This window comes from Synchiropus splendidus, chromosome 11 (assembly GCF_027744825.2).
Source record: "Synchiropus splendidus isolate RoL2022-P1 chromosome 11, RoL_Sspl_1.0, whole genome shotgun sequence".
Classification (NCBI taxonomy): Eukaryota; Metazoa; Chordata; class Actinopteri; order Syngnathiformes; family Callionymidae; genus Synchiropus; species Synchiropus splendidus.
The window spans coordinates 21,296,681-21,321,883 of NC_071344.1; the positions used below are offsets into that span (position 1 = coordinate 21,296,681).

A 25,203-nucleotide genomic window follows, 5' to 3' on the forward strand; every position below is an offset into this window, starting at 1 on the left:
ATTGTTGAGTGAATAGTACCTTCACCAGAGTCACCTCATGCCTTCAGGAATCCATAGAGAAGGTCTTCTCAATATTACTGCCATCCAGAGCTGCTCCTGCACTGGTGCCTTCGCCCTATCACATAATGGCATTCAAATTGATGGAGCACTCAAAGGATCAGCGTCTTGTTGTGTTTTTGGTAGCACGATATACATGTGTGATCACGTAATATTAGGATACAATCTATGCTGGTAGGAATAATAGCAGAGGTTTATTTCAAACCCACATCAAACAAGCAACTCTTTCATCTCACCTTGAGTCAGAAGTCAGAAGGTTTCTGATCGTGCAGCTCTCAGTCAGTACTCCTCACGCTTGTTCATTTTCCATTGGTAATGTGCTAGTGTATGTGACGAGCTGCGTCTGGTAAATTTCCACCTTACATTACCATCTTGGAATTCAACTCTCAAGCTTCACCAGGAAGAGAATGTCTGGCTCCATTTCCAGGACCTTCTTCCTCATTTCCACTTGGTCCTTTCTGCCTTAATACACCAGTTGTGGCTAAGCAATTTGACAGTTTTGTCTGATTACAAGGACACAAGGACTTGACATTCTGACAGTACTGACATGTTCATTGCGACAGAGATTTACTAAGGATTTTGAACAGGAGATGGGATTTTGCAGTCAGAGCATGTTTTGCAATTTGTACTAATTGTAAGCACACATTGTTTTGCCAATAGCAAGAATGATTAGAGCAATATACTAAAACGACTTGTGCTATTTGTCACCCCAAGCAATTTACAAACGTAACATCATGTACTGAAGCAATATTTCTGAGAAGTATGCAGTGACTTAGTGAGAAGACACTGAGAGATATGATGAGGTCACCAAGCTGAGACATTCAACCAAGGCCTTCTGATATGGGATCAACGAAGTCTGAAGAACAGTATATATACTGTGCTGTCCACACATGTCCACTGAAGACAATAGAAAACAATGTGGTACATATGTCAGCACTGTAGTGGTGCTGTAATGCTCTAACAACAAATTCGAAAGATGACATGGGACAAGCTTGTGCAGAGCTGTGACATGATCATTTCGAAAAATATCCTGATCCCCTGTGCACAAGGTAATACTTTTCTGGTGTTTTCACATGTCATGACATCAAGTGTCTGCTTGATTTTAGACCAAGATACCACATGTCCCTTCAAATGGAGAAAGTGATTTTAAGACCGCCGCATACTCTGGTGGTACGCTCAAATCCACTAGGAGGTGGTAAAGAACCGTCAAGCTGGTCGCACACAGAAGAAGAAGAAGAAAACCATAGCAACCAGAAAACAGAAATGGCGCCCTCACTTGCGATTATCTCTCTTGTATGTTTGTGTATTGTTCTCGCAGTTCAAAACACGTCAAGTTCAAATGAAACCTTTTTGTCGGACGAGGAAGATTTGTACAATGCAACAGATGGTAATTTGAACCTCACGGGGTTCGAAATTTCTTCCGAGGTGTTGTCAGCGAACACGTCCAACGGAACCTCCGCCACCTCCGGAGAATCAAATTTACCATCACATCCACTGCCGTTGTCGGGACAACTGCCCAGCCCTGTCATTGACGGTAATGTATTTGTGAAGAGTTTTTTTTTTTAACCGTTAGCTAGTCGGTCGTTCGGGGTGTTCTAGTGCAGGCAAATGTTATTTTGCAACATTGCGAGCCATCGGACCAGCTCCATGCTCATTGCCATGTTGCTATCCCCCCAGCCTTGCACCCTAAACCTAACCATCCAAAACACAAGGCTAAACTTAACATAAATCTAATTATAATGACGCACTCATTTTGACGTCTTCATCAACACATTTTGAGGCATGGATTTGTATTCCGGTCTAAAACACATACAGATGCCTAAATCAATTGAGTTGCTTATTTTTTTTTATTTTTAGCAATTTGTGTTATCAAGCATTTCAACTATTGTTCCTGATAACGTGTCTTATCACATCGTTGGAAATTGATGAATAAACATTTGTTGTGTTTCAGTTGGAAAATTGTGTCCTTGTGACAAGCACCCGGACGTGTGTGACATCAACTGCTGCTGTGACAGAGCATGCAGGGAGGATCTCCCTCTGTTCTCTTGGTGCTCAGTGGGCACTGTCAGGTCAGTTATCAATCGAGTGGAATGTTTGATACAATAACAAATATTAGTTATCTAGATCTCCTAGTTCTATAATGTGGATAAGAGAGTAATAATTAGTCTCTTCCAGTTGATGAGCTGGTTCCTTTTAATGTTTGGAACAGTTTGTGTAAAGCGTGGGTGAATCGATTTACTCCTTTGAGTCTGACCGTCCCTAAACAGGTAGCTTGTTTCATCAGAGTGGTTTCTTTTCACAGTGCGCTTGTGTCTAATTTACTTAATCTGAAACACCTTTCTGCATTTCCAGACTCCTGAAACATATGTTGGGTTTTTGATATCATAGTGTGAATTACAAGTCATAGGAAGCATTAGGGTAAACCACAGTGATGCAAATAAATGATCGATAATCATCTTCAGTATCAATGTACAGTGAATGCTTCTATATTAACAATTTTAAAAGGTGCCAATTTCTCTAGTGTATTTCTAACATGCACTTTTACAGGGGAAGTGGACAACTGTGCACCAAGGAGGTGGCACTCTACTCCCTTCGCACCAGAATAGATGGGTATTCAGAGCTGCAGTCTTCCATTGGGACAGAAAATAACCAGGACATCTTCTGCATACAGTCTCAGACCCGTGAGTCTCTAGTATTGAAAATGATCTTGTCCAGCATCGCACACGTGTGCCTGTGTGGGATTTCTCTGGGTGCTTTCTTCCACAGCCAGCCAAAGACAGGCTCACTTGATTGGACACTCTAAAATTGCCCCTGGGTGTGCGTGTGTGTGTGTGTGTGTGTGTGCGTGTGCGTGCGTATGTGTGTGTGTGTGTGTGTGTGCGTGTGCCCTGGGATGGACTGGCTACCTGGCAACCCAGAGCATTGGTTAACTGACCATGTATGTATGTTTCCATATATATATTGAATTAACGGTAAGTCAAAACCATTATGAAACTTTCACACTTATTTTTTAATGAAATATTTCTTGAATCCAGGTGTGGACACTTTGTCACATCAATCCCCTGTCGTGCCAACGGACAGAAACTTTGACTCAATTTTTCATCGATTCTCCGACTACCTGTTCAGCCACCAGCAAAGTGGTTCATTGGAGTCTACAGCCCAGCTAGAGGAAACCTTTGGATATAAGGTTACCAGGGTTTAAATAGCTTCCTCAGTGACAGCATTATAATACATGAATGTGGGTTCTGTTTCCAGTTTGGAGATGTGATTGTGACTGTAGAAAAGACTGGACTGCGAGGAAAATTCCATCTGCCAGTGTCCAGTGTCTCAGCTGACTGTGTGGACAGCAGTCCTGCAGGTATCACTCCATTTTTGTTCCTAAATATGTGTGGCACAAAGTAACATATTCAATGCAGTTCAGAATCATACGCAAACATTAGTGGATTTATAGACATCAGGCTGAGAGAAGCCCTGAGCCTTGAGAAGACAAACACAGTATTGTCAAACCGTGGTTCACAAAGCATGTTTCTCTCAGCTGTCAATCAAGTCTTAGTTTAGAACGGGGTTAGCATTTAGATCGAAATCAGTGTTTCACCACGTGAAGCTCCTTCCATCCAAGCGGATGTGAACATGTTATATAGATTACATGATTCAGCATGGTAACACATGAAACTAGGTGCCACTTCTCCTCTAAGGAGATGGAAACAATCGTATCTGCACAAAATGGACACATAACATTCATGGCTGCTGACACACCAGACTCCTTCAACCTGAGACAGGCAATGCAGGAACTGACTCACGCTGAAGGTCATATGCTCAACCTAGCTATCTATTCCGCTACCAAACCCTGCTAATCTCATAGTCGACACAGGTGTGTCTCAAAGGTATCCTCTTTGATATTGATGCCCATATGTAGCCAGGAAAGTTTTCTGAAATCTTACTTCTAGCCGTTCTATCTACTTCACCTTCTTCCTGGTTAAATGAGCAGAACAGACAAAAACGAGACTGCCGCAAGGTTAAAAGAAAAAAAACTGGCCAGAAATATTTTACCAGCTCTGGAAGTGGTCTCAAGAAAACTACCAACTACAACATACTACCGAAAGCAAAAGAACCTAGCTCCAGAGCAAGAGTACTTTTCCATGACTTAAACTCTTTCACGACATCTGCGACTCCCCTTTACCTGGATGCGACTTCAGAACTTTGTGACAAATTTATAACTTCTTTTGTCAACAAGGTCATTCAGATAAGAGAACAAATTATCCCCCCTGAACACCCTTCCTTTTATATTAAGCGTGTTTCCGGCTGCGAGGCAGAGAAACTTGGCCTTGTCTTTGCAGCAAACATTTTATGGTGAACATCTTGACACGTAAACATACTTCAGCACTCCTCAAACCAGACCATCAGACAAGAGTGTCAAGTCACATGGATTTGAATGTTATACTAACGTATGTGTTGAAATAGCTAAACTAATGTCCTGTGAAGGTAGAAGGTGAATAATTCTTCTTTATACTGAACCGCTGAAACCGTACTGGATTTGCAGGTACGGTGTCAATCCATTTTGTTTACTTTAGCTAGCTATACATTTGAAAAGACAAACATTCAAAGAGTAATGATGGTACCATATGGCTACTTTGCTTAAGCACCGAGTGTCTCAAATGTGAAGTTTGGCCAGCTACTGCCACCAGCGGTCCAAATCAGCTTTTAAGTTAAATACCTATTAATAATATGGATGATATTTGAAATGTGATAAGGTCTCCAATTATTTTTATAAAATACATGTAGGACCAAACCATTGAGTGAAGTCCTCAATATGGGTAGACTGAGCTGCTTGGAAGAGGTCTGTGATATTGTTTGTTAAAAAACTGAGCTATTCAACTGCCAGCATTAAAAATGTGACCTCATGACTAACAAACATTTTGGTGGTGTCACCTCTTGTCTCTAAATTCTTGTTACAAATATGAAAATTATATTTTTGTGCATGTACAGCAATGTCATGTTTATTACAATGTTAATAACCCTATGGCTACAATGTCCATGTATTGTTTGAAATGCTGGGAGATGGACAAAAAATGTTAAACGTTGGACATTAAATGTGAGATAATTAAAATGCCTATGTGGTGAAATAAATGTTTTAGCTTCCCATTTTCCTGCTTACAATCATTTGTGGTTTCATTTTGTTATATATTTCATCTCCTAAAAAGGTTGCTGAACAATAGCTATTAATAAAGTTGTACCACATACAGTTCTTATTTGGTGTATACAGCCCAGTGATCTGCATGGATGTGTCTAATAATGTTCCAGAACTAAAACAAAATAATTTTGTGTGAGTTCTGGGATTGACCTTGTGTCAGTAAACATTCTTGTTAAGTGAGAACTTTTCATTGAATGTGTTGACCTGGCAGGCTTCTTGGTGGAGCAGATCAGTCGGTGCACACGACCCTTGTCTCTGGAACAGGATTGCAATTCTTTGCCAGCCCTCAGCATGGACACTTACACAAGCATCCAACTGAGTGCTGTAAGTCCAACCTTTGCTCGCTCCCTTTTAGGCACACATGCCTCCTGTCCTCATGATCTGGACCCTCTTCAGTATTTTTACTAGGATTACACACTCTCACAAAAGCACGCCAGTGTTCTGCTAGAAAGGAAATACAAAATACATTTTGTCATCATTTTGTGATTTTTTTTTTCCCCTCCCTTTTGGGAAAGGTAATCTTACAAGTAAGAAAAAACATTTATTTACGCCATGTCAATGGTTATAAATTGATTTGATTAAAAAAAAATACACAAGCAAGTGAAATAAATCCTAAACCATCAGTTGAAATTTAAAATACATTTGAATCAAATTATTCTCTTAATTAAACTAGAAAAGCACTCAGAGAGCACAAAACTCCACCGTGCTGTTAATAAATCATCATAAATCAGCTTGCACGGCAAAATGTAACTACCCGTATTTTCCAGACTATAGAGCGCACAGGAATAGTAGCTGCACCCACGAAAGTTAAGACGGAAAATAGATCTTTTTTGTACATAAGCCACACCAGTCTATAAGCCGCGGGTGCACTGGTGCTATCTGCGCCGCAGAAAATGCATGAGGATCACTTCTTGCGAATGTTCAAAAAGCGCTGTTTGCACCCTCCAGTAGATCGCCTCTGTTAGCAGAGCTGCGGACACGCAGGCGAAAACAGCGCAAAATATTTTTGCCAGCATGACGCTCTTTATACTGTAAAAATTAGGGATGCTCCGGGAGACAGGGAGAGCACTCAACTTCTTTTATGAAAGTTCCCACTCTGGACGCTTGCAAAAGTTTTAGATTCAGGTGGCAAAGAACGCTGCATCTGACACACACAAAACAGCAGCTTTCATAATCTGTGGTCGATCATTTGGAGCATCCCTGGTAAAAATCCATATATTAGCCGCGTCGTTGTATAAGCCACATGGTTCGGACCGCGAGAAAAAAGTAGCGGCTTATAATCTGGAAAATATGGTAATAAAACTGATCCTATGTGACTGAAACCTTTGGTCAAACTGGGAACCTTCAGTCGAATGCTCTCCTAACTGAGCTATTTCACACTGAGTCACGTACATGCAGTTTGTAGAGTAAAATTCATGGATTCATTTTTTCCAAATCTGTCTTAACTTTTTGAGCTATTTTGAATAAACACAATCAAACAAGCAAATCTGTCACACACACAACATTGATGGAGGTTAAAAAAAAGAAAATAGATTAAAAAAGGGAAAGATTTTATCAGGGAGTCAATTGCTTTATGAAGACACATAAATACACGTTATATAAGGCAATTTTATTTAAACTAATTTAGGATGCATGTGTTTAACTGCCACTTTACTTCATTATTGGATGTTAAATTTCTTAATTCTTTCCCTCAACAGGATAAAAGTGAAGATTCACCAGTGAGTATGCCCTCTGTTTATCAGTTTTATATATGCAGTAAGTTGTTTTCGCCTGTTTCATTCAATGTGAGAATCCTTATATTATGAGCATGTATAGTAGAGATTCTCTGCACAGGAATGTAACTTGCATTGTAAAATATGATTAAACAGTAGTAATACATGTACCAAAATATGTCAGCTGTTACAATGAGCTGACAACAAAGCCACAACAATGTTGGTGGAGGTAACGGCAATCCAGTAATAACTGAACTGGAAAGTTTATCGCAGTTTTGTGAGTTTTGAAAAAAAAATATATATGCGTTTAAATGTGTCTGTAGGTTGTTGAGGTGAAGGTTGATTCAGTCATCATCCAGTATGCAGATGGAGATCAGAATGAGCTTGGTACAGAAGACATCCTCAGCCCTGTCCTCATCGACACAACAGTGTGTGCAAATGTTGTGCTGAAGGTAAGTAGCGAAGTATATCATCTATGCCTTAAATTGTGAAGAACAAAATTTCGTCTCCATCAGGTCGTCTTTTTGGTGGTGTACAGTCCAGCAGGTGAAATAGTGAGTGCATCTGTGTCAGTGAAGCTGGGCTTTGTCTCCGCTGATCAGCTTCCCCTGCAGCAGGACTTCGAAGTGACATTTGTTCAGGTTGGCCATAGTTCTGTCCAATTTCCCTTGTTTCCTAGTTAGTTATCTCTCTTCCTCTGGATCTTGCAAATCAATGTATCAAATGTAAGTTTGATGTGGGATTGAAATGAACTTCTTGTAAAAGAGGACAAAAAAGATCAGTGAATCAGTTATTTCCGGTGACACCTCAAATGACTGGAGATCTCAGATATAGCAGAAAACAGAACATCAAATTATACTCTTTTTGAAGTATTAAAATATAAATTTTAGTAGTTTGTATACACAGTAGCATGGTACCTGTGTTAACAGGATAGCAATGAGAATGTGGAGGTCAACTACAGTGGGAACCCAGGCTACCAGGTGGGACTACCCCTTGTGTCTGCAAGGTCAACAGCCGAATATCCTTGAACATGATTGGGAGTTTCTTCAAGGAACTGTTACCCACGTCTTCTAGACCAGGTCCTTAACTGGTGTCTTCACTGGCTTGACAAGAAGTATCAACCCTGAAGACACATTGTCTATCCTGCTACCTGGTGAGGAGCAGGACTGTCTGCAGGGTCCACATCAGTACTTTCCTGTCCGTTTCGATTTGGCCTTCATCTCAGGTTGCACATTGAGGTGAGTCTTTGACAAACATCGCAAACATTGTGGTTGATGTTAACGTTGAAAACGTGTTACTTTCCCAGGTTGGTGGACATAGCCAACTGCTCAATGCTTTCAGAGAGGATACTCAAGGTTCTGAGAGGACCTAACTATCCTCAGTATATTTCTTCTTTTGGGAACTCTCCAATGGACAATCCACTAGACTGGGTGCCCATCAGAAGCTCATATATTCCTGTGGTAAGAGTTTATATCTTCAAATACAGAAAAAAAATATTCATAATGCATTATTTTGCATCACGCTATAAGGTGAAGGTATTTGTAAAGCGGTGGTGATTCGAGCAGCTCATTGCAGTTTATTCAACAAGGTGCCTCCATTGATAAAAGAGCATAAGCATTTTTTATTGGTGAAAAATAGTCAACTTAACCATTTTGTAATAATAACCATCTCATTATGTTTGATTTTGTGTTCCCAACATTGCATCACCACTGGCATTATTGAGAAGAATCAATAATGTGATTGTGTCTTAGAGGAATATAATTTATCATCTATAATAATATATATTATATATAGTATAGTTATTGCTGAGACGTGTGCTAAACTGATGCCCTTCGGGTCACACAGTGGACTTGGAGTAGATAAAAAAGTTGGTGATCCCTGCTATAATTCAGATCAAATCTCCTTTATTGGTTCCACTAAGGGGAATTTCAACAATTTTGATGAACCATACACCATGGGACTAGTGATGAGCTTATGAGGCTTTCAACATCAAGGTTATATTCAGGGTTTCAAAATCCCACTTAGGTTAAGTGTTGAAGGCGAGGTTTGACTGTGCCTACTAACTAGTATAATCTCAAATAAGCTCAAATTGCCTCTTAGTGTTGCCCAGTAAATATACTGTAATGGGAATCAAACCACAATGTACACAGACCTGGAAGACAGTCAGATGGAAGAAGAATAGATGGCTTGAAGAACATGATAACAACTTGATGGAGACAAAGATCGTGGAAGAGACAGATCAAGTTAAAAGCCAACGACAGGAAATTGTCAAGCTGAATGAGTGACTAAAGAAACAGAGAGGAAAATGACAAAAATGAAGGTGGAAATTAAAAGGCTGAATCAGAATAGGTTGCAAGGAGCTGGAGTATCCCCAACTACTCTACAGTTGACGGGAGGTTTACATTACATGAGTCTTGGTGCGCTATGAGCATTTCAAGGGAACAATAAACCAGCTCTTTTCAGTTTGCTTCTTGTCTGTGGTGTAGTATCTGGTCTGACTGCTTGTTGCAGCCACCCCTATCACCCAGAAGTTGAGCCACTCTTTGAAAATTATCCAGAAATATTTGTGGCCCAAACAGGCCAAGAATGTAGGTTAATACAGAAAATGTGTAGCTCTGTTGGAAGAAAACAAAACTGACAGTAGCAACTAAGAAACTGATTTGAAGAAACAGCATGAGTTTCTAATGTGTTTGACGTACACCGCTTATGACACACAATTCCAAAAGCCTGTGTGTTGTGTTACAGGAGAACGAGGAGTGCAGCATCCCTTTGTCACTTCATTTTGAAATTGAATGGACCAAATATGGCTCCTTGATGAACCCCCAGGCACAGATAGTGAGCGTCAAAGAAATCATTTACACCAACACGAGCAGTCTGGTGAGGCACTAACACACCTTTCCTTCATGTGGGTGATTGTCTTGTTGTTAAACCATGTAAATCTGAGTCTTACCTTACTGTCATTGCTTGGTTTCTGCTTGGTTTCTTCAAAGTCATTTTTCTGTGCTTAAATAATTGTAACTTCAGCAATTCTTGTTCTCTATGCTTTAATTAAAACTAAGCAAATGTTGTCAATGTCTTTGCAACGTTTTGCGTCACTTGAATTTTATCAAAATGAAATGATAATGAAATAAGTAATTGCCTAAATATTGTTATCAGATCTTTTTGTATCATATGGATTGTGTATCGTGAGATGCATCTTGCTGGGGGCTGCAGTGTAACGTTATTGGAACACATCAAACAGGTGGAGATGCGCATGTGATTTTGTGACTTTATTATTATTATTATGTGTGCTTCAATTATGAAAATATCATATAAAAAACATTTTCAGATTGTGATACTGGAATATTGAGTGTACTGTATACATCAATTACATTATATAGTCACTCACTTTTCAAAATATGACACCCGACACGTATCTACAACGAGACTGAGAGCCAGATCAGTGACAGAAGAAACTGCCCAGAAAGTTCATTGTCTGACACTGGAATTGGCTGCTTACCCAACTCTGCAAAACAACACATGACATTTAAGACAGTCATACTTTAAGACTCATCAAATTTCCCCACTGTGGGACCAGTAAAGGACAGCTAATCTAGCCTAACCCAATCTAAATTCACAAACATGGACATTCAGCTCCCATTGCCTTTCCATACTGTGTTGTCTCGCATTATTTGTACGATTATGTTTGTTCAAGACAAGTATTTTCTGCTCATGAGTTTGTCTTTTCACCTCCAAATTAAACAACATGACTATAAATAACACATCTCTCCTCTGTCACACAGGGCGGAGGCGACAACGTGCTTTCAATTCAGAGCTCTGTGAGTTTCGTGCCAGTCTCAGCTCCCGCTACTGCTGGTTACAGAGCCATACCCACCATTGATGCAAAACTTCCTGTTGACTTTTTCTTCCCTTTTGTATGACCAGACAAGAGCTGGCAGTGGTCCAAAATACTGTGAATATTGTCCATAGTTTACAGAGCTTGGTTGGTGCTTAAATCCTATACATACAATGTTATTTTTTTAATAAAAATTATTTTTTAAAATGACTTTGATGTATATGAAGCATGGAAATATGATGCATTGAGTGAAGCATGAACAGAATTGTAGAGATGCTGTTTATCTCTCCTACAAAGAACGCTGCGAAAAGGTTTGCAGTGTCATATTTCCATAATCGTCTCCAGATCTTCAGTGCGATGGTTCAAAAATCGATGCCATTTTTCTTTAGCAGAGCTTGAAGTCTCTGGTTCTCTTGTGCCTGTGAAGGAGAAGGTGGTCATTTCGATGTTCATCAGACCTTCAATCATGATTATCAGCCTTCAGGAAATACCATTTTATCGGCCTGCTCCTGAAGATGTGTGACTCTTTGCACAAGATGGTCGTAGCTCTCTTTTAGCTTGTGCAACTGCTGGTTCGCTCTAGTTTTTATTGACACCAAGATGCCTGAAATACAAAATGATTGGGTTTGAGATTTTTTTTTTTGTGTGTAGATGGTGTGATTTAAGAAATGCAATGCTGCTGGCCGTGGAGGTTTTAGGTCTGGTGAACTGGGCAGCCACCCGGGGCGGCATGAGCCATGTAAAAATAAAAATAAATACATATATTGGTGCGCACATTTCTGTGCCACGCCACTGCCGCATCAGGGGAACCGGCGCCACGCTGCACAGGTGCAACACACCACTGTCACTGACACTGGGACTAGAAAATTAACAATGAATGAGAATCTTTCCCAACACTTGTATCGCTCCTCCATCCCATCCTCCCTGACAGAGGTCAGAGCTGGATCATTGTTGTTATTAGTGCAATTTTTGTTTGCGGAGCTCATTCACAAAAAAGAATGAGAAGGAAGCAGCAGTGAACGTTGGACTAATTAAACTGGTATTGGGAGAAATTGATACATTTTATTAAGATCTTTTGGGATTATTGACACAGTAAATGACCTTATATAAAGCAGTTTTAATCTATTCAATTGGGCGGGGGGCACCGGCAAGGTAGGTTCACCCGGGGAGCAATTCAGCCAAAGACTGCCGCTGACTTCTATTCGAGCTGTCAAATAGCGGGACAGTACTGATGAATGACTAAATCCACGATTGCTCCACCTGGCTTTGATTCAGTAGTTCCATTTACTAGACGTACTGCACAAAATAATTTTTGGGGACTAAAATTAGTTTGGCATGCAAAGGAAGTCTTGATATTTGAATGAGTGATGCGTGATTGATGTGCCAAAAATTGCAGGAAATAAAAAAAAGATTTGAACAAGTTTTGATGAATCAACTAAAGCACTTCAAGTTTTAGGTTGTTTAATTTCTATTGGTGAAGTGGGTGTTATTGATGTTTATGGCCCAAACATACATTTTCATGTGACTTAGTTGTTACAGTATGATTGACATGCAAAGACCATCAGTCAGTGATTTTAGTAGCTAAAGTTTTTAGATGTTTTGCAGGAGAGAGAAGATGGAGAGCTATAATGCGGAGACAATTACTGACCGTTGATGATCCGTGCCACCCTCCACAGACGCAGCAGAATGAGGAGTCCCATGCCATCAAAGGCATCCTCATGGAAGATGAAGACAACGTCCAATACAAATGACACCACCACAACAACACCGTCAAAAACCTCAAACTTGTGGTCAAAAAACTCTCGGCGGTACGCAAACAGTTTCCCCATCAGTTCCACCATGAAGAAGGTCAGTAGGGCTAGACTCAGATAGTGGAAGACCTAAGATGACACATGAGACAACAGAATGTCAACGTTAAAAAATAAGAAATGAGGAATCCTTAGTTGTTAATAAAAATCACAATCTCTGACCTCGGGCGCAACATGCCCATGCTCCAACTGGATCACTGACAGATCTATGAGAAGCTCTGCCAAAACAAAGATGGCATCCAAGACAACCAAACACACCACCAGCACCTACATGACAGGACACAGTGGAGATGCTGAAGAGTTTATAGGGAAGAATTTACAGCAGCCACCCTCTCACCTGGAAACGGTCAGAGCTGTAGAGTCTCCGCAGAGACGCTCGGAATGTGAGGGGTTCTGCAAAGTCTCCTGATGCTGGCTCCAGATCCTCGCTGGCTATGTGAAGATCTTCCTCCTCTATCTCAATCAGTTGCTTATCACCCACCGTGGTGAAGTGCTTCAGGAACCGGGCCATTATTGACAGGTGGCTGAAAGATGGCTCCAAAGCTCACCTGTGACTGTGACATGGAAACCCACCAAAGAGACATTGAAACTAACAGCAGTTCCTCTATTCAGGCTTATCAAGTCTTTTACAGGCGACATATTATCCTGATGAAAAACAAAAGGATAGAAAAAAAGTTAGTCGGTTACAATGTAACACCTACAGTGAATGGAATTACGATGAAGGCACAGAAGAGTGCAGGACATGAGCATACAAAAACAAGAAAAAGTTGTGACAAAGTGGTCAAAATCACAACCTACAAAATAAATGAAATTAATACACAAATCAAATTAAATCCCCAGTAATAAAAAAAAATCAAGTTTTTGTTTGGCAGAGTATCATAACAGACTCAATGAGACCTAATCCATACCATTTTTGTCCTCCTGAACTAAAACAGTAATGGAGGGTGTCCAACATTTGACCCGACTAACATCAGAACAGTTTGCTCGCTCTGTCCCCAAGTCAATTTAATGATGCTGATTATTCCACTATATATTATGATATGGTCGAAGTCGCACTCTTTACAATCAGAATACAGAACTGACATCCACAGCGTGGTCATACTTTGCCATTTACATATCTGGCCTTCGAGAGGAAAGTGCAGTATATACAGGCATTCTAACCCTTTCAGACCCTCAAGTGAGGCGTTCGTGTTTCGCATGCAAGTGAATCTTACAAGCTCTGACTCTCCTACACACTCCAACTATTTCCATGAAGCTTCCCATGTGACCCCGTCAAGTTTTCTTCCTTACCTGGTTCCTTGGCAATCTCTGTCATCACCGGATGTGAGTTTTGCAAATCAGGCTTCTGCTTTTCAGAACATGCAATGGGGTCATTGAGTAAGACAGCTGTGTGTTCATGTGTGACTCAACAATGGAGCTGGACAGGGTCGTTGGTGTGTTTGACATCGTCTGTCCCGGGGAAAAATGTGCAATTTAGAAAACAGTTGTCGACCAACAGTCACGAGACGCGAAGAAGTCATGACTCTGACATGAGCCTTGGCTCCCTGATACTGAGCCTCAAGGGTCTTGAAAGGAGAGAGAAGAGTCCAGGGTTTCTCACAACTGTTTGTTACAGCAAAATAGCATACTGTAACGATGCTGCTGGGCAGAACTGTACAGCCCATCTCCTCAGTTCACCTGTCTCGGAGACTTTAGGTAGTAGGGAAAAACATGAAAACACTTACTCTGTGCTCGAGTGAACGGTCCAGATTTTGTTTTGACGGAGGTCCGAGTGCAGAGCTTCACAGAACTCGTGATAAAAACATCCGTCCGGTTGTTTCTGCCGACCTAGCACTTTTTACAGAGAAGCCTCACTGTGTAGACACGCTTCCTGCGACACGGTCTTCTTGTCGTAGTTAAACATCTACTGCACAAGATTTTACGTGTTCGACACTTCGGCTCCTCAGCAGTCAGATGCTGCTCGGTCAAACCACGCCCCTTTCCTTACGTCAGCACTTGTAGCCTGACACGCTGCTTTTTTTTCCTCCGTATGTACCTGGACATACAGTACACGACAGTGGCCTCTGCTCTGTGAACTGTGACATTTAAAGAACAACAACAACAACAACTTTGCCACTAGCATATTAGCCAGGTTCACCGTTATGGAGCCGTTAATGCTCACAGCCACCAGTTATCCGACTTGGGTCACTGTCACTAAAGTGCCACACCATTTGTCTCGATCTGACCTCTTGCCTCCCATGACCACCAGGAATCGCTATTGCTTCATATATAAACTAACCACGTGTGAACGCCACATCCAAGATGTCCATCTTAAGAGCACATTCACCAGGGAACTGTTATGTACCTCTCAGCGCCGCACAATGGATTATAGGTCAACTTTTATTGAAGGTACTCATGGTCAGCCTGTGGGACACAATCTGAGCCAGCGCATAGCACAATCAGGATCACAACTGATCTATTAGAAGCATTGAAGCAAAAACTCATGTAACTGCTCCATCAACTAACCTAGGTAGAATTGGGTCAGAACTACCTTTAGGTCCTTACACAGGTGCATGTATTTCCTGTGAATATTTCACTTTTTTTCAAAGCTACTCTTCAATGCAAGCTTTCGCATTAGCAACGTCACTTGCTTAGTTAAATTACGTTTATTTTATAGAACCATGTTCAATTTTTCCCAGTTATGCTTGGGACGAAGGCACATCAGCACAATTGAAATGCTGGTTGACACATCACAAGCCAAAACATTCAATATGGCGGTGCACATGATTTCCCCCAGCAGTTTCAGTCTTGCGTCAAGTGATATTCCATGAGTTACTTTGATCTGATAGCAGGAAATCATGGGGCACCATTATTCGCTGTGACCTACGTGCCGCAAATGCTACTTAATCATGGTGCATCAATATTTGCACCAAAATTTTTACACATTTTCATGCAGGATATTCACATTTCTGTTGGAGTGCAAGGACCTTAAGGCTACATTGTGGGTTTCAAATGTTATGCTGTAACAACAGTACAGGAAATTGAAAGAACAAGCACAATGAGGGGAATAACATTTTATTGATGAAATTGAAAACTGTACAATACTCAGTCGACTTTAAATGCGCAGGTAAGGCCAACAAGTCCAGATCACCACAGAGGCAGCACCCTGAAAAAGTCTGAGTTCAATTTCAGAGTTCAGTATACAATCATACATGTCTCAAGTCTTTAGTCAGGTTCTGGTAAATTGTGTTTACATGAACCTGTGCCAAAGGCCAGAGGTTTTCTCTCCCAATACCAAGATTCCACAACAAAGAAGAGGCTCTCTGAAATGGCAGTACTGATTGGGTGTAGTTTGTGTAATAGTTGGCATTTTTACTTAACTCACCAAATACTAGGGCCACCACTTGCACCAAGTCCGGGTCATCAGCAGTGCTTGCTGCAATGAACAAACAATTAGAAAACTCATTACAGACAAGGGACTCTGCATTAACCACACAAGCTGCTCAGACTGAGAGGTTCACCACGATTTTGTAAGCATGATGTGTTAATGTTTAGACATCACTGCAGGAGGCGCTGTGGCACAGGTTTTATGTACACACATTTTCCTACCTCAAGCGAGCATGTTGGAAAAACTCTTCTCCCAAGCACCATGTCAGGATCCAGGACCACCTGAAAGACCATTTATTCAGCAAAAGAAACAAAAGGACTTCATGCAATTGAAAACTACAACCTGCCTATCTTGGAACTAAATGACATTTCAAATTCAGAATTCACAACAGGTTTTGTATACATCAGCTGATGGTTAACTTGCAAAAGCAGTAGACGTTTGATCAAATTCACAATAAAAAATATAAACAAATGAAAATCCCTAGTTTGTGATGCCCGCAACTAGGTCAGTCCTGACGAGTCCAGAACAGATCACTCTCATTGGGCTTCATTCTACAGCTGCAGCATCCACACACTTTAAAACAAAGCAAGCAGAGCTGCAAAACTGTAAAGAAACTTCATCTTCCAGCTCTGTAACACTGTTCCAGAAAGCAAACGCTGGACAGCTGACTGAGAGCTGGTGTAACTAACTAATTATTCACACAATCGCTCACCTCTTATGAAACACGAGAAGCTGGATTTCATCATGTAGGAAATCTGGTAACTAGGGCGGATGCCATACTCGCAGGTGATCGGAGAGACACTTCAGAAGAGAGATGCGTCAGAAACACATTGGTTACCAACAGAGAAGAAGAAAAGCAACCACACGTGGTCCGGTCGTTCCATGAAATACACCCATTAGTGTTGGACCGACAATAAAGCGATAACTACATCGAACAAATATCAGCGCAAGTAATAGAGCATGCAAGATCAGTTCTCACCGAGATCAGAAACATATTGGCATCGACTAAGCGTGGGCTCATTGCGAGAGAGGACGGTAGGGAAGTGAAGCGGATCTATATAGTGGGATGCCGCGGTGCATTTCGGGAAACTTAAACTTATTAAATGACGGCTTGGTAATAATTGAATTAACAAAGACACTTAAAAACACAGCTGTGAGCAGATTTCTTTAATGCAATACTCCAACGATATATGAAATGCAATACGATCTGAACAAGCTGAGGATTTGTACTGCGCATGCGAGAGGACGTCACTACCGTTACTCTGTCGGGCCACTTCCGAAGATAAACAACGTGTCCTTTTTTTAAGGACTTCATTGAAAAGCCTTAAAAGCTACAAAACAACCTCAGTAATGAATTTATGCATATGACCACGTGCCGTGATGCCGTTCGACCTTCGACAGCTGAGCGACTGAAAATGGACTCGCAGTGGTGATTTTCCTCAACTGCGCTCCATTTCCAAGTGATTTGAAAGACACTTCGAATGGTCTCCTTCTCGATATTTTAACAGGGGACGGTGTTACCTAGGGTTCTTCTTTGAGATTGTCATTACTGAAATTAATAAGAGAAAACAAGTTAAGGAATTTGTGGAAGAGCTTTATCTGTTGATTCATTTTTTGTACCACCTTTTGAACAGTCACGTTCATGCTAAAATACTTAGGCAGGTTTTTTTTTTTTTTTTCAGGATTTTGCATAAAAGATCACATTCTCTTTGAATCTCCTCAATCATGTTCTTCTGCCACTAAATACTTGACTCTGGAGATTGAACCTTAATAAAATAGAATTGAGTCACATTATTTATGCACATGATAAGCGAATGACAACTCCGTCTTACTGTTAAGACAAACAAGTTGATGTCTTGTCTGCTCCTAGGTTAACAAGTGTACAAATACACATTATGTGCAATGTGACGTATTTTCATATGAAGGTCTGATGTTGCTTTTATCACTGCTGCAACCCATTATCACACTGATCTTCTGAGGAGCAAATATAAGCACGGTAAGTATGAGCAATGGCTAGGTGACACCATATATATACCTCCTGGCATATGCTGTAGTTTTTATGTGTTGCCTTTTATTACACTCAAAGTGACGTCTCACTCGTCTGTAGGCGTCTGTAGGTATTTTCCTGGTGTTCATAAAACACTCCCGGAGATTAAAGAAGCAGAAATGGGTCTGACGAGTTGTAGTATGAACCGAAACTAGTATTGTAATATATTGTGATCATAAGTGGCCTGACAGCTGTTGTTGTGATGATGCAGTGACGCGCACATTCCACTGGAGGTCACTCCATTTCAATGTAAAGGCGTATTACCGAGCAAGACATGTTCTCCCATGACTGATAATGATCATCAGTTGAAGAAATACTTGCAATATACAATAGAAAGTAAAGTGAAGCTCGGGTTCCTGTTCTCTACAACTTTACTTGGCATGTCTATTTGTCACATAACCACAGGTATCTCAAGCGTGTATTTATCCCACGTAAAAATAAGACCTGTGTCATATTCGATCATGAATATTAACACTTAACTTTAATGAGGGCGTATATAAATAAACCTGTCAATTCCAATACATTTATTTCCACTGTGACTTTCAACACTCCTTGCCAGACTCATGTCTGCTTCTTCGGTCTCTGTGAGTATTTTATGATTGGGAAAATACATGTTATACATGTTGACCATAGGCAAGTGCACATCGTGATAAGTGTCATGAAACAACGTGCTTAGTATCATGAAAAATCATGGTACTATCAAGAAATACAGTAATAAATATCATGAAATATCGTGCCAAGTATTATGATATCACGTGATACTGTCATGAAAAAACGCGTTGCAACTCATCCTCAGTCCAAAAGTATAATATATGTGGTGGTCTTTTGCGTTCTATGCTGACAAAGGCAGTCTTTAGCGTCATCAGGTACATACAGGTATACCAGTGGCGGTGATGAAAACAAGCTTTCCAGATGAGCTAAAAGCCCACAATATGATGTGGTTTTTCCACTGTGCAATGGTACCCTTTCAAGCCCTATGCCGTGTGTACGTGTACGCACCCTGGCACAGGATAGTGTCGAGGAGCATTTAAATCAATCACAAACCATGCGCATATTATGAGACTGTACTGGTCTTGTTCAGTCACAGGAAACATCAGCATACCAATGCTTCCTTAGTGTCTGGTCTGTGTTGTTGCTGGTCCATCAATGAGCTGAGAGCAAGCCAGGCCATAAATGGAGAGGAAATATAAACATGTCCTGGTAGCCAGTTAATAGTATCATTAGAGAGGTTGAAAAAACACAAAGAGATGACAACGGCTTGTGGTCAAAGCACATGAATGCGCTGTAATTGGAGTCGATGAGATTGGATTGCATTTAACAAAAATTTCAAACTCCCTTATTTGTCTTTGGGAAGGCTGCTGACCTTCAAAGAGCCCCACACCTTCCGTTGTTTTTTTTTTCGCAGTCAACACTTTTCTCTTTCTGAAACACCAAAGAATTTGCTTGATTTTAGTTTTGAAATGGGTTTTGATAGAATAGGTGCTAAATTTGTTACATTCTGACCTAATGTTCAAGGTGTGCGTACACACTTTTCTAAATCTGGATGTTTTAATGAATACATACACCATAGTGTGCTTACTTATGCACAGTCTTATAAAGGAGGCCCCTGGGTAGCATCATAGACTACAATCGTAAACGTTGAAGGTTTAAATTGCAGTGACATCAGCTCTTTGATGCACTTTCACCGTGGGCTTTGTGACAACTTCTTTGAGACAGACTTTTACATCTTTCTCTGTGAAGGTACTTCCCTATAGTACTTCCCTGCCTCCATCATGTGGGTCTGCAGGGTAGAACTCCACACACTCATAGTCTCATAGCATGAGTCAAATCAAGAACAAGTTCCTGCACTGCTATGGTACTGGTAGTGTTCCAAAGACCAGTATTCACATGTATTCCCTTCTATGCACCAGAAGATGTACCTGAGCAATGTTCACTTTTAACGAACCTTTGACAACTTTTTTTCTTTTCGTGTTGCAACTCACAGAACTTGTCACAGAACAAGAATTGAACAAGTCAGAAATTGATCCATGTGTGTCAAAATGGCGGAACAGTTCTCATAGTTCTCAGTTCACATATACAATATATTTGTATACGTGATGAAATGTATACAAAACTGAAATGGAATTTGAATTATTTGTATGATTTTATTATTTGTATTACAATATTATTAACAAGTAGTGAGTGTCCCTGAAAATATTTCATCATTTGACACAACATCTGTAGCCACCGCCTCGTTTAAGACACAACGGTGTCAGAGGGCTCGTTCCTTCCACAGGCCCTAACACGTGTTAGCGTCAGTGTGTATACTGACGCTAAAGCATGTAAACAGCTTAATTTCACCACCACTTGGCAGGAAAGCTTTTGTAAGGGTTCTTACTAACATCTGCGATCTCCCGGAGATCAGGAAGTATAGTTGTGAGGACCAGAGTGTCCAGAAGTCCGATGATCTGACATGTACTTGTCCCCAATTGATAATGTTTCTCATCTCCTTGAAGATTCTCCCATTGCTCCCATGCTTCCACTTTGCTGGTGTTTTTTTTTGTTTGTTTGTTTTTTGTGTCTCTACATGCCCATTTTTCTACCTTACACGATTATCGATCTGTTCATCAATCCATAATGACCTGTATTTACAGTTAACCATGACTACAAGTACATCAATATAGTGTGTTGGAGTAAGTGGGGCATTCAAAATTATTTTGTGGAGCAACATAGAATCTGTTTCAATGTTGCATGTGTTGCAGTGAAACATCTAACATGCTCCTCCATGTTCCAGCAAATATGTACGTCAAAAATAAATTATTTTATTATACACTATTAGTATTAAAGGAAACATTAGTAGTGATTAAAAAAAACAAGAACCGTCAACTATTTTCTTGTTCAATCATATCACGTGTATTGTAAGTATTGAGCTATGGCCACAAGGGGGCAGTCCAGACTGAGAAACGTCCCGTAAAGCTGCTAAGCACAGGAGGGAGTTCAGTGACAATATTGGACTCATCATCTCATCTGCACATGGTCTTGAGAAGCTGGAGACAAGCCCAGTTCGGGAGAAGGCAGAGTTCAGAGATCGATAGATTAAATGTTTGACAAATGTGAAAAGATTCAAAATCATTTGAAGAATGAGTTGCACATCTTGTGATATTTGCAACATTTGTGATTGTTGCAAATCATAGTGTGATCATAGTGTGATTCTGGAATTGTTTGTGTTTATGTTGACATCACTACTTTGTGGTGGAATTTTGTTCATATTTCATGCTTTATTTATTTTGATGTATTCAACAGCTATCACCTTTTTGTGTGTCAGTGGACCTTGGTAACTGAATATTGCAGACATTTTAAAAATGTTTTTCTAAATGTTTTGATGTTGGTCAGTGATGATGAAAAACACAAGGGAGTTTCGTCATTTCAGTTCCCATTCCATTGGGCACTTTCTGTTAAACTGTTGGGCTTTTCTTATTTAAAGAACCTATGCTTGACAAATGATAGCTCATTTAGATCAATTTGATTCAGATTAGTCACAGTTGGGCAAACTATATACATATATTTTTTATTTTTTTGTTTAAATATTTCATATGTAGTTTGGACAAGTTCTTCAAGGGTTAATAGTCTGAACAACTTCCAGTATTTTTTACTGACTTGGTGGCCAATACCATGGCTGCTCCAGATTTCAAATCTGGAAAGCACAAGCACAGGAGACATTTGGATGCACGTTCCTTTGCTTTGTTTGGACAACACCTTTGACCATCATCAAGTGGACTTTAGTGTCCAATTTTGACACAGAGGCCTTCCGCATTGCATGCTGATGCATTGCTTTTTCAAATGAAGTATTTCATGACGCAAGAAAAGAAAAGACTGGTTTATGGATGAGTAAATGCGGATTAATTACAATGCTTAACAAAGCATTGACTGACTATTGTTGGAAAAAACTGGGATCCTAAATGTACCAGATTAGGGGGTTTGTGGCAGAGGTGTGAACACACACCTCCTGTTGCCATGGAGATAATCCCCTGGCTGCTCAAATCATTCTCACACTGGATTGATGGTTTGGATTTCACCGCCCCCTCTTCTATTGGTCGAATGCCTCCCTTCATATATATATATGCAAAAAAACGGTGAAGACTGTATGACATTGTGGGGACATTTGGCTGGACCCCACGAGGTTAAGCCTTGACAATGAAGACTTAGTTTTCAGTTTGGCTCAGAGTCCTGGTTAAGGTCAGCCATTTGTTTTGGATGGTTAAGTTTAGGGTAAGATGCTGGGGAAAGCATTATGGTAATGAGAAACCTCAGAATCCAAAAGGAGATAAATAAACACGCATGCACACACATCAACACAGACAACAATAATAATAATAAACAGAGAAATAATAGGACCGACATATGGAGTTGGTCCTATAAAAAACAAAAAGTCTCCTCTGATTTGCAGCATCAGACGGATAAACATCAAGCCATGAATTAGTACCAGGTCACATAACTTAACTGTTACACTGTTTTTACAAATGGGGTTCAGCATTAATGCTGGAAAAACAAACTTGCGAAGGAGCAACTGCAAATCACATTTGGTGTGAGTCCGGCGTTAATGAGTGCCACCACATGGCTTAACTGGCAGCCAAAGTACTTTTGTTTTTTGTCTTGTAATCCTGTGACATCAGCATCAGGGAAAGATGCAGGAGGAAGCGGAAAAAAAATAAAATAAAAACTGAAACAACATAGTAAATACATCTTTCTTTGTTATATCATTAATCTAAGCTGGTTTCTGTCAAAAGGATCGTTTTTCAGTGCATCAATTCCAGGTGCACCACATTGTATGATGGGATGTTATAATCAAAACATCTATAATGACAAAGAGGAAATGAACGCTGAGTGGAAATTAAGGAAAATGAGGTACTGTTCACTTTATGCAGGTTTGTATCATCGTGGCATCAATTCCTGTGAATAAAGCATAATGTTAAAGTGTTACATAAAGTGTTGTTAGTTACTTTGAAAAAGAAATCCAACCACTGATTACCCTCCAAAAAGTAATTTAGTGACTTTACAGATTACTTGAACATAAAAGTAACTAGATTACAAGTTACATTTAGCAGCCAACTACTGTTCTCATTGCCTAAACAATATTTTTATGTCAAATTTGAGGTTGTGTTTAGGGGTCATTTTTTTCAGCACAATTTTAGTTATATGAATGTCCAGTCAATGCTTTATTTGCCCCAAATGCACCATTTATAAAAAATATTATTTTACTACTTTTTTTTTAAATTTTTTAAACCACGAGGCAAACGTTTACTAGGTCTCAGTGTGTCACGTCTCCTGTTGGCCACCCGGAGGCAGTAGCTGCAGCTAAGTGGTTGCTGTGACTGGCCTCGATGCCATTTGTGACTTTTGAGAGAAAGCGCAACATCAGTACATCACACCAGTACCATTTCTTCTTGCAACAAAGAAAAAATAATCTAGAAAAGTAAAAAAAAAAAAAAGAAGTGTCAGTTGAGCCTTTCCTGTGTTGTGTGTCTAGCGTTTGTCATCTGTTTAAATGTGTGTGTGTGTATTTAACAGAACATGACGTAATGGCTGAGGAGACGAGGAGCACGATGATGGGCCACCTGCGCTTTTCTCATACGGTCACCAGAAGCCAAAGTACCTATAAATAAAATGAAAAAAATCAATAGACGTGTCGGCCTCTGGGGATAACTTCAGTTGATAGTCTACTTGCCCATCAGATTATCTGACCTCATGGTGCAATATTGACGGGTTTCATCCTAAATGCCTATTACGCCTCCAAATACGAGCATCTTGTCTCAAGGGAAGACTTCATGTTCCCAAAAGAGATGAAGCAGATCTAACCATTAGATAGGAATGCTTCCAGAAACGACTGATATGGATAAGGCCACTTTACAGGTCATTTGAATGTCACAAAAGGATGCCTTTACAAATTAAGATCACCAGTGTGCCGTTCATATATATATCTATATATATATATAGATATATATATGTGTTTTTTTAAAAGGTGGTGACAGTACTGTTGCCTTTTAAATGAACGGCACACTGGTGATATATATATATATATATATATATATATATATATATATATATATATATATATATATATATATATCCCAAACCAGCTCAATGGGACAATGCTGGCCACTCCATATTTTCAAGTTTACCAGCTTGTTCTTTTTTTGCAAGATAGTTCTGGCATAGCATGGACTGATGTTTTGGGTCATTATCTTGCTGTAAGATGGACCCCTGACCAACTAGACGCATACCAAAGGGGACTGCATGACACTGCAGGACAGCTGTCAATTGTTAACCCATTTTGTGTTTTTGTTCTGAAATGTACTGTTTTTCAGTTTTGGATAACCTCTGGTAATTCACCACTTACCGTTATATCATTTCAAGCTACTGATTGGACTTGAGTGACTATAATTGCAATAAATAACTGGAAAAATTGGGGTGTTCTAAAACTTTTGACCGGTAGTGTATATATATATATATATATATATATATATATATATATATATATATATATATAAATAAAAGCCTGTTGTGACAAGTGCTGTTGCCTTTTATAAGTGTATATGTCCTCAGTTTGTTCTTGGTCGGTGAATCCTGTTCCCAACTTGCCATAAAATGAGCATCTTTAAAACTAAATTTTTGTCTCTGACTCGTGGCCTTTTCTGTGTTTTGAAACTGGCAAAAATCGCAACAGCACATCCAAGAAATCAAAGGCATGGCTTCTGTACAAGTCAGTGACTGTCCTTGAGGGACCCAGCCAGAGTCCAGGCCTGAATGCAAGTGAGATCTGAAAATGACTGTACACTGACCACACTACACCCATCCAACCTGATGGAGCTCAAGTGGCACAATTGCTACTCAGTAAATTAAAATAGCATGAAAAAGTGTATGCATTTCTATAACTGAACTTTAGAGGTGAAATGTGCATATTATATAGGGAAATAATGTGTATCGATATGGCTGAAGCATGGATATGTTTTGAATTTGCAAATTTTGACTTGTAGCTTGAGAAAACCTTAAATTTAAAAAAAAACCTCTGAAAATTAGAATATGACTTTAAATCAATTAAAATGATTTTAAATACAAGCTCTTCTTTGTTTGTGTTATGGTTCAAGACGCAGGGCGGTTCCCAAGTGCAGAGTCACAGGTGGTGAAAGAGTCACAGGAGGCAGGAGCG

At 40.0% G+C, this 25,203-nt stretch overlaps 2 protein-coding genes, 1 long non-coding RNA gene and 1 other non-coding gene across 5 annotated transcripts; 1 reads left to right on the forward strand and 3 right to left on the reverse strand.

Moving 5' to 3' along the window:
• The first annotated feature begins 1,304 nt into the window (after positions 1-1,304).
• tctn1 (tectonic family member 1) lies at positions 1,305-11,431 on the forward strand. The gene is made up of 14 exons (XM_053879789.1): positions 1,305-1,591; positions 2,009-2,126; positions 2,605-2,738; positions 3,093-3,244; positions 3,313-3,415; positions 5,460-5,572; positions 6,946-6,966; positions 7,284-7,412; positions 7,476-7,601; positions 7,890-7,978; positions 8,061-8,198; positions 8,267-8,420; positions 9,706-9,837; positions 10,743-11,431. The coding sequence occupies exons 1-14, from the start codon at positions 1,321-1,323 to the stop codon at positions 10,878-10,880; spliced, it is 1,818 nt and encodes a 605-aa protein (XP_053735764.1). The 5' UTR covers positions 1,305-1,320; the 3' UTR covers positions 10,881-11,431.
• On the reverse strand, positions 8,635-14,610 carry hvcn1 (hydrogen voltage-gated channel 1). 2 transcript variants are annotated; one of them, XM_053879792.1, is made up of 7 exons: positions 14,328-14,610; positions 13,894-14,052; positions 12,941-13,157; positions 12,766-12,870; positions 12,444-12,675; positions 11,287-11,399; positions 8,635-11,214 (listed from the first exon to the last, which is right to left on the reverse strand). In XM_053879792.1, the coding sequence occupies exons 3-7, from the start codon at positions 13,112-13,114 to the stop codon at positions 11,158-11,160; spliced, it is 681 nt and encodes a 226-aa protein (XP_053735767.1). In that variant the 5' UTR covers positions 13,115-13,157; positions 13,894-14,052; positions 14,328-14,610; the 3' UTR covers positions 8,635-11,157. The 2 variants fall into 2 exon arrangements, with proteins under 2 accessions (XP_053735767.1, XP_053735766.1); XM_053879791.1 differs by lacking the exon at positions 13,894-14,052 and having other exon boundaries at positions 8,637-11,214; positions 14,328-14,590.
• A 1,033-nt stretch (positions 14,611-15,643) lies between these two features.
• LOC128767547 (uncharacterized) lies at positions 15,644-17,014 on the reverse strand. The gene is made up of 5 exons (XR_008416134.1): positions 16,950-17,014; positions 16,683-16,771; positions 16,192-16,251; positions 15,968-16,018; positions 15,644-15,748 (listed from the first exon to the last, which is right to left on the reverse strand). It is a non-coding gene; the product is annotated as an uncharacterized LOC128767547 (long non-coding RNA).
• Positions 16,455-16,650, reverse strand: LOC128767815 (small nucleolar RNA SNORA74). The gene has a single exon (XR_008416178.1). It is a non-coding gene; the product is annotated as a small nucleolar RNA SNORA74 (small nucleolar RNA).
• Positions 17,015-25,203: the final 8,189 nt, after the last annotated feature.

Bases quoted from the DNA above. Each gene is read 5' to 3' on its own strand.
- hvcn1 (XM_053879792.1), bottom strand. From the start codon at position 13,114: ATGGCCCGGTTCCTGAAGCACTTCACCACGGTGGGTGATAAGCAACTG. The intron at 12,676-12,765 runs GTCAGAGATTGT...GTGTCATCTTAG, and splicing joins ATGGGCATGTTGCGCCCGAG to GTCTTCCACTATCTGAGTCT. The intron at 11,215-11,286 runs GTATTTCCTGAA...TCTCCTTCACAG, and splicing joins AGGAGCAGGCCGATAAAATG to GCACAAGAGAACCAGAGACT.
- tctn1 (XM_053879789.1), top strand. From the start codon at position 1,321: ATGGCGCCCTCACTTGCGATTATCTCTCTTGTATGTTTGTGTATTGTT. The intron at 3,245-3,312 runs GTTACCAGGGTT...TTCTGTTTCCAG, and splicing joins AGGAAACCTTTGGATATAAG to TTTGGAGATGTGATTGTGAC. The intron at 7,602-7,889 runs GTTGGCCATAGT...CTGTGTTAACAG, and splicing joins TCGAAGTGACATTTGTTCAG to GATAGCAATGAGAATGTGGA.